The sequence below is a fragment of the Aphidius gifuensis genome, linkage group LG4, assembly GCF_014905175.1.
Source record: "Aphidius gifuensis isolate YNYX2018 linkage group LG4, ASM1490517v1, whole genome shotgun sequence".
In the NCBI taxonomy this organism is placed as follows: domain Eukaryota; kingdom Metazoa; phylum Arthropoda; class Insecta; order Hymenoptera; family Braconidae; genus Aphidius; species Aphidius gifuensis.
In genome coordinates this window covers 22971314-22981302 of record NC_057791.1, presented here as the reverse complement: position 1 = coordinate 22981302, position 9989 = coordinate 22971314, and the positions used below count along the sequence as shown (strand labels likewise).

Below are 9989 nucleotides of genomic sequence, written 5' to 3'. Positions count from 1 at the left end.
ATGTAAAACAATTTAACAATATCTAATTTGCATGAAAAAAATTCACACAGCTTTGATTTTATAAATAAATAATAAATTTTTCCATTGTTCTGGTTCCCGCATATTTTATTCAACAAACAAAAAAATAAATAAAATTATTTGTACATGAAAAACAATATTACAAACATGATACTTTGAGTTGTGTTAAATTCACATGTACAATTTCAATATTTACGTAATGAAAACTTTACAAATTCAAATTAAAAAACACTTTCTCACTTGCAACACAAAGCAAATTCTAAAATGTTCAAAGGACTTTTCTTTGACCGAATAAATACGAGGAAAATAGATGACTCTTTGTCTCAACTTTTCACAGTATTCTAAATGTTCAAAAGTTTGATAAAAATAAAAATAAAAAATACCAACATGCATGCAAAAGTTTTAATTAACACACATAGTCACACAAATAGTTAAAAAATTTTATACATAAATATTTTTATGGCATGATTTTTTGATTAATTAATTTATTTATTTCAGATTTTTTCAGATGGAAAAAAATAGTCTTTACTATTTTAAAGAGTAGAAATTTTAGTGAGCTACATCCTGCTGTGTCAATGCAAGTCAGAAAAAATAAATATAAAAAAAAAAAGGAGAAAAAAAAAAAAATTAGTAAAAGCATAGTCAAGCGAAATGACGAGTTTGAGATTGCTTCCGGACAAGACTTGACTCTCAAGTGGTCAGAGTCAACGTACAGTCAGACAAAATAAAAAATAAATAAATAACTAAATAAATAGAAAGCTTTTATTTTTAATATGTCGAGTTTGTCGTCAGGTGGATTGCCAACATTGGCTGGACAAATAACAAGCACATTATTACCAAATGTTAAAATTGAAACAGAAGATAGTAGTACAATATCAATCATTGTTGCTATTTCAATTGTGTTTATTTTAGCACCAGTTACAATAAGTAGTAATACACTTATACTTGCTGCATTTTATCGATATAAAAGACTAAGAACAGCATCAAATTGTTTACTTGCTTCACTTGCTGTTAGTGATTTTGGGGTAAGAATTTTATAACTAATTTTAATCTATAGCTCTGTGCTGGTACATCTGTACTGTTGGGTTAACAATAATAAATAAATAAATAATTTTTATATTCAAAATATATTATTTTTTAAAGTAAATAGTTAACGTAAAAAACATTTTGATTTGTATTTCATGAAATTATTATAATGAATTTTATATATTACGATGAGAAATAAAATTTTATTATTAAATTTATTTGTGCTTTTTTGTTTGTCAATAAAAATTAAATTTATTTAAAATTTAATATAATATAAACAGATATTTTAATTTATAAATTATTAGAAAAAATTTTAATAAAATACTTGGCATAAATATTCGTTTAAAAAATTTACAAATAAATAATTTTCACCGATAAAATTTAAAATTAATTTAAAAATTTAATCTTTGCTAATTTTTTGAAACTTAAATATTGAATATTTTGATATTAATAATTTTATAAATCAAGTATAAATATTAAAAATAAGAAAATAAAATTTATAAATTAATATTTAATCAATATCAATAAAAAAAAAAAATAATATTTCAAAATAAAAATTTTTATCAAGTCTCATCTCTTTATATTTTTTTTCTTTTACAAAATATATCCAATATTGGTACTTGAAAAAAAAATAAAGTAAATAAAAATGAAAAAAATATTAAATAGTTAAATATTCAACAGGTTGGTGTATTTATGCCTTTCGGTGTTCACCTGGAGTTATCAGGTAGACCAGAAACTGGAATCACAAATATATGCATACTACCATACTGCATAATAATAACACTTTGTAGTGTGAGTGTACTTGTCACTGTTGCAATTGCTGTTGATAGATTAACATCACTTGCTCAACCATTGAGATATAAAAATATTATAACTCACAGTAGTGTTGAAAAATACATCGCTGTATTTTGGATATATGCAATTGCCGTCGGATCAACACCTCTTATTTATGCCCAGGCAATGGGAATTATTCAATCACACAGGTAAAATTATAAACATTAAATTATTGTTATTATAAATATTTTTAAAACTTAATTAAATCGTGGAGAAAATATTGAAGAATATGATTTAAAATTGCATTGCACGGATGAACTAATTTTCTTGGTGGAAATATTTCTCCGTAATAGGTTTGAATTTATTTCGGATTACTCCGTAAATTTCTCCGTTTTTTTTATCTCTTTAAATTGTTTTTATTTTATTTTTTTTATTTTGATATTTTAATATTCATTGAAATGGAAATATAGAAGATATTAATCAGGTTGTTTTGTCTTTTGCTAAAACAAACAAAATTAACAAATATAAAGCTTCATTAGTGCCACTTCAGTTATCACCTCTCTTACTTAATTCATTTCAAAGATAAAAAAATTAAGAAAAAATCAAATAAAGTCTGAAAAAAATAACTGTGATTCATTTTATAAATAACTACCAGAGATATTATACTCTCTGAATTAATTTTTTTCATAATACAATGACCTGAAGAAATTAAAAATAAATAAAGCATTGTAATAAATAAAAAATATATATATTATTATTAATAAATTATTAATAATAATATATAAATTTTTCATCAAAAGAATTTGTTAAAAAAGAACATAGTGTCACATGTTTTCACAAGCTTACAAGCTCTCTAACAACAATAAAATAAAGAAAAAAAAAAAAAAAACTACAAACTTTTTTCAAACAAATTTAATAAAACAAAGTATTTTTTTCTTCTTTCATTTTATTTAATTCTCTTTACAACAGTTAATTTCAATTAGCTTTAGTTTTTGTTTCAAAGCCTTTAAAATTATACTCATTAGTCACTTCAATTGATTACGTAAACAAACTTTCATAAATATAAAAAATTAAATTTCAGCTATTTAAAAATTTAAAAGAAAAAAAAGAATTTTCTTAATTAAAAAGTATATTTTATTTTATTAATTATTAATTAATTATTAAATGATAGAATTGATATATTTTTTGTATTTTTAATTTTCAGTGGTAGCTGTCGTTTTGGTGCTGCTGTACAACCACCAGTACGTGTTTTTTTGGTTGTTGCTGTATGGGCACCAAGTGCATTGATACTACTTGGTTGTTATATATATGTTTATCTTGTTGCACGTGCACATGCACGTGCAATATACACTGTTGAATTATCATTTCGTCATGAAACTCAAACACTAACATTGCCAAGATACGGACAAACATTGGCTGTTACTGTTGGTGCATTTTTTGTTCTTTGGCTACCTTTTCAGGTGACGTAAATATTTATTTTACTAATTAATTTATCTTAATTATAATTTATAATAATTAAGATACATGTTTTTTAATAAACAAAAAATAAAATCATCTATTTTTTGTTTATATAAGAAAGCGTTTAGTTTGGTTCTTTTTTTATTTTATTTTTTTCGTTCTATTAAGTATTTTATTATTCCTGAAGCTTTATTAATTCAAGACACGTTCAACTTGGATGTTTTCTACTTTACTCAATAAATGCAAAAAAGTGACAAAGTCGTAATAAACATTATAAACGCGACAGGAATTGCAAAGTAAATATCTTTGTAAAATATATAAAAAATAAATATATATTTAAAATACCTTTAACATGATTTCCCTATTGTCCAATCGAGACTTTTGCAAGTTGGCTACTTTTTAAAAAATACTTTGCTGAATGAAAAAATAAAATGAAAGTTTTAAATGATAACGAAAAAAAATATTATAAATTGGACGAGTTGGCTCAATTTATGTGACCATGAAGGTTTAGAAAACTTTTGGTGCATGAATAAATTATTACCGTGATAATTTATTGCTTTGCCAATTTAAATATAAAAAAAATTCTTGCCAATTATTCGCTGATTATGTTTTTTATATGGGTAAATTGATGTTTGCATAATAAATATATACATAAAATTTTCTATGGAAATTATTTATAATATTTTTTTTCTTTCTATAGAAATTTCTTTATAAAGTCATAAATTTATTTTTTAAATTTTATAAACTTATTGTAGACTGTCAGCAATAATTATACGCAATGTTGATTATTAAAATAAAAATTTTTATATTTATTAAAATCTATAATTTGTAAGAGAAAAAAAATTTAAAAAAAAATTTATTTTCATAAATAAATAGTATAAAAAAATTTTATTTATCATGATCAATGTGATTAACATTAAGCTTAAATTAATGAATTTATTTGTATCTATTTTTTATTATGTTGTAAAATAATATTGTGTTTAAAAAGCTCTTGTAGAATTAATAATTCACTTGTTATTTTTATCATTTTACAAATGTAAAATTCATCTGAAAAATTTGAATATAATTTAATTAATATTGTAAATAAATATTTGAATGTTAAAATATTATTATTTATATTATTTATTTATAAAATATATTTTTTATTATTTTGACAAATTTACATTCACTCTAAATTAATTAAATCATTTATTTTTTTATTTTACAAATATTCATTTCAATAATATCAACTCGAAAATGCTTCTACAATTTTATTTATTTAATCTTGAAAAATTATCAAAATTTATGGATTATTAATAATGAAAATTTTTCATTACAGACTTGCATGCTTCTTGATATTTTTTGTGGAACAAAAATATTAACAGACTGGTCTGTATTCTGGCTGAGCTTACCAATCCTAGCTCACAGTGGTTTAAATCCTTGGATCTATGCATTTCATCATGGTGAAATGCGTATAGCAGCTGGTAAAATTGCTGAAAATTTATTAATTCTATTTGGTATACATCCAAGTCGTTATGGCTGTTCACCAATGCGTCGTTCAATAAATTTTCAACTTTCCGATATAAATAAAAATAACGATGATGAACAACGTCCACCAGTTGAAGATTGTTTCGCTGCTAAATCATCAAATAATTCAAATTACTACACAGTACAAAAAAAACAATTAAACATAGAAGTTGATATATCACCCGAAGATAATGAAAAAAAAAATTCAAAAAATTTTTCAAGTGTATCAGCAATTATTGAAGAAGACGTTAATGATTTAGCTAAAATGCTTGATAAAGATTATGTCAATAATCGTAATCGTATTATTGATAAAAATTATAACATTGAAAAATTTAAAAATTTAAAATATCTTCTAGATCCAACGTTTAATAAAATACGTCATTTACGTTATTTAAATAGTAGCAACAACATCAACAACATCAACAATAATACTTGTTGTAAAAATCATCGACGTATTGATGAAACAAAATTTAAATCTTATCAAAATTTAAAAACAGAGCTTGTTAATAATAAAAAAAAAATAAATGCAATATCAGAGCCAATGTTGAATAACACAGAAATTCAATATGATGATGATGACGATGATGACGATGATGATGATGATGATGATGTATCAATAAATGAAATATTAAACGACAGAATAATGAGATTAAAACAACGTCGTGATTCAGGTCTATCATCATTATCAGATCCAAATATAAAATCAATAAATAATACAATAATAAAATTAAAATACGATCATACATCTAATTATCATGGTCATTCAATTCAAAATTTAGATAAAAATATAATCCATAATTGTCAATTAAAAAATAAAAATGATATTATATTTAAATGTCGTAAAGCATCAAGAAAATTAACAATAACAGCAAATAAATTAACAAATTTATTTAATAATGAACGTCAAAATTATCATGGTATTAATACAAAAAATATTGAAACAATTGTTGGAATTGATAAATTAACATATATATCAAAAAAAAAAAATTATATTGAGTCAAATAAAAAATATAATTTATTAACATTACCAAGAATACGTTCAGAGCCACCAACTCCAGTTGATCCATTACCACTTGATTGTCTAGAAGAGGAATCTTCAGCTGATGAAGATGACGAAGACAATGATAATACTCTTAATAAAATTGATATTAATTGTAGAAATAATGCATCAACAAGTAGAAGAAATAGTTCAAAATGTTCAGTGAGATATTCTGATCCAATTGTACCATATGTATTATTAAATATCGAAAACTTTGATGATGAAGATGATGATGACAGTGATAACAATGTTAAAAGCACAGTAAATCCAATTGAATTATCAAATGCATTATTAAAATCATCAGATGCTGATAGAAATTTAAATGGTAATTTATTTAATGAACATGATTTATCAGCAACAACAAGATTTAGTTCAAGACGTCCATCTGATTTACGATGGTTTGAATCATCAAGAAGCCAAGAGGCATTATCAAATATTGATAGTCATAAATTATCACCATCATCATATTCAGTTAATAATTATACATGTACAAGTGGTAGTGATTTAAATGACACAACATTTACTGATTCATTTATTTGTCCTGATCCATTAACATCATCATTACGTGAATCATTTTTCGATGGACAAACTGATAATTTTACATCGTTTGATGATACTGATACTAATGATGATGATGATAATAATAATTTAGATAAATCAAAAATTCAATCATCAGTGTCGTCTGTTAGTTTTAATGATCTTAAATATAATAGTCATAGTAAATCAACTGGATCTGTGATTTTTGGATGTAGAAATGCTATTTTAAAAATTAATGAAAATCATAGAGATTGTGTTAATATTAGAATTAGTGATAGTTATTGTAATAAATATAAAAATAATATATTATCACCGGTTAATAATGAAATATTTGATGGTACTGGTGGTCCCAGTGGTGTTCGTGTTTGAAAATTTATTTAAAAAACGACAAGAAAATTATGATATATATATTTTTTGATGATAAATTGTAATCTGTTGAAGCTTTATTTATTTTATTAGTTGTTATTTCATATTGTAGATGATAATTAAATATCACAAAATGAAAATTAAATGATAATTTATTATTTGATTAATTATCTTGTCATGTAAAATTTGTTGGGTTTGTTAATTTAATTGACAAGTTGTTTTAATTAATATTCAAACATGTGTTGCTTTATTTTTTTTATTTTTTGAATGAGGTTTGTATGGTTGAGTTATTTTGTGATAATGTTTTATCAATGTACCTGGAATGTTTAAATTATTATTATTTCAGTGCCAAGTTCATACGTAAAATTATAATGCCAAAATGAAATAATAACTGTCCAATGTTTTAAAGCCAATGTTAATCTATGGACCAAAAAAAAAAACAAAAAATAATAAACAAAATAATAAAATAGTAATTCAATAATTGTCATAGTATTGTTATTTTTATTCTACTAGTTGTAAAATTTAAAATTTAAAATTTAAACAGAAAAAATGATAATTAATTGTAAATAATTCAATTAAAATTTCAAATAATATATTTAGAAAAAAATTAATTAATCGAAAAAAAAAAAAAATACTTTTTATACATGTCATGTATCATTAAACAAATTAAAACTGAATTTACCTGTATTTACTCATGTACCTAAGTTGGTGCAATTGTAATTTTATATTTGTAACTAAAAAAAAAACTATTATCGTCCATGTAATTATTTAAAAAAGCCTATTTGATATTGCTATTCAAAAAATTACTAAGGACAAGCAATAGCTGAGGAAAATATGTGGCTAAGGAATTAATGTAAATTACCACATAATTTGTTTAGCTACGTTAATTCCTTAGCTACATCTTTTTCTGAGCTACTGCTTGTCTTTAGTATTTTAATTTTCAATAAAACAAATTACAGCTGACAGGAAAAAAAAAGTAACTTCAAAATTGCTGGAATTCACGAATATATTATTGGCAGAAGAGAAAACATGACATCAGAAAACACGAAAATATTTGCCACCATTATTGCACCAGATCACGATGATCAAAAAAATACCATTAACTTGTAATAATGACTTATCATCACAACTAGCTGATCAACAACTTCGTCAACAAATGGATATATATTTCATCAGAATAAACAAACAATACTTCATTATCAACAAATACAAATCCAGTCCCAAATGCTTTCCGATTTTTCTCCAACTTTCTCCGACTTTTCTCCAGTTTTCTCCGATGATGGGTCAAAAGCCGGAGAAAAGTTAAAGAAAAGGTGGAGAAATATTCTCACCAGAGATATATATGAGGCCTATTTACTATATGAATTAAAAAAAATATATAATTATAATAATTTTAAAAATGTCATCAAAATAATAACACTCGTATTTATAAATAAAATTATATTTTTATGATCGAATAAACAATTAAAAAAAATATTGTTATTATATTTTAATGAAAACATTAATAATCTTTACTGTATCTATGTATAAAGACAGTTTTGTTTTTTTTTTTAATTAATTAATATTATGTTTAATAAAGAATAAATGAAAATTAATAAAAAAAAAATTAAACACTTATGATAAATCTATTATTTTATAATTGAAAATTGAATGTTGTTATTTATTTCATTTCAAATAAAAATAGATGATGATTATGATATTAGATTTTTTATTTTTATTAGAATTTTTTTAATTATAACAAATGAGCCTGGCCGAGTGGACTAATTAGGAGATCTTATCAGGGAAAGTTAGATAAGCTAAAAATATAAAATTTAATAACTATATTTTTTATTTTAACAGAAATAAGTTTATAATAATATTTTAATAAGAATTATGAGATTGAAATTTTTTTTTTTTATTATATTTAGTTTTTTTTTAACTACAAAGTGATTATTTATTTTCTTTTGACAAATTCTTTTAAATATTTTATATAGACAACATCTCTGAAAATACTAATAAACTATTGACACATTTAATGCGGGTAGTTTTCGTAAAAAGGTGGTGAAATGACGGAGAAAAGTTGAAGAAAAGTTCGAGAAAAGTCGGAGAAATATTTCCACCAGGGATATATACGATCAAGTCTGACTACCAAAGATTCCAAGCCAACCAACGAAGTAAGTTACCACTTTTTTTATTAACTAAAGAATTCAACAAAGGTACGAAAAAAAAATATATATACAAAAAAAAAAGTAATTTTCTTTAAAATATATTAATAGTTTATTTTTATTTTTTTTGTTGCTCTGTCTAATGTAATTGTAATATTAATTTTTTTTTGTTATTATTTAAGAAAAAAAACGCTTAATGTTTACAAATAATACAAGTGACGTACCCAGGTAGAAATTAGAGTCAATTTGAGGTGACTTTTTGACTTTACATGTTAATTTGATATGAGAAAGCAAAAAATTGACTCTTATTTCTACCTGGGGTACATTTTAAAAAATTAAATACAATAATGACAAATCTATTTTTTGTTTTTCTTTAAAATATTATCATCAACAAAATTACAAATTTTAAATTAATAAATTTTTATTTATCAACTCCATTAATAGACAATTTAAAATAACAGCAATTGATATTTTATTGTTTTTATTTTGTAAATTAGCTTTTAAAAATGTTGGTTAATTTAAAATTACAAATTTTTTTTTGTTGATGATTGAGGTGGATCGATGAAGATATATTTAAAACAGCCAATTGTTGAATTTTTTTATTCTTCTCGCTCGAAAGGTGCTAAAAAATAATTTAGATATAAATATAGTAAAAAATAAATATAGATTTTTTTATCTAAATGATGTATGTATTTTTAATTTGATAATTATTTATAAATTTACCAGTGTAACAGCACCAATATCCACTTGGACAATAATACGCCGTAGTGTAATAATGACAAGTATATGGAGCTTTGCATTTTATTGTTCTATCATAACTTGCACATACTCTTGCATTATTTGAACCAAAAGCTTTAAAAATAATTTATCAAATAGTTATATAATTTTTTAATATAAAAATAAATTAAATATATATAGTTGAATATAAAATTAAACTTACGAGCAATGATTCCAGTAACAGAAATACTTAAAATTATAAAAAAAATCAATATTATATTTCTTGACATGATAATTTATGTACAAATTAAATTATGCATAAGTAATTTAAAAATAATATTCAAAATTTATGATGAATTTTTTGAAACAAGGAAATAAAATTGACTGATACCTTTAAAGAGTGA

The 9989-nt window shown here is 22.6% G+C and overlaps 1 protein-coding gene across 1 annotated transcript; it reads left to right on the top strand.

The window, feature by feature from the left end:
* Positions 1–706: 706 nt before the first annotated feature.
* On the top strand, positions 707–6763 carry LOC122855783 (protein PFC0760c-like). Its single transcript, XM_044157381.1, has 4 exons — positions 707–1043; positions 1726–2027; positions 3023–3278; positions 4595–6763. Exons 1-4 carry the CDS (start codon positions 792–794, stop codon positions 6725–6727), a joined length of 2943 nt encoding a protein of 980 aa, XP_044013316.1. The 5' UTR covers positions 707–791; the 3' UTR covers positions 6728–6763.
* The last annotated feature ends 3226 nt before the right edge of the window (positions 6764–9989 follow it).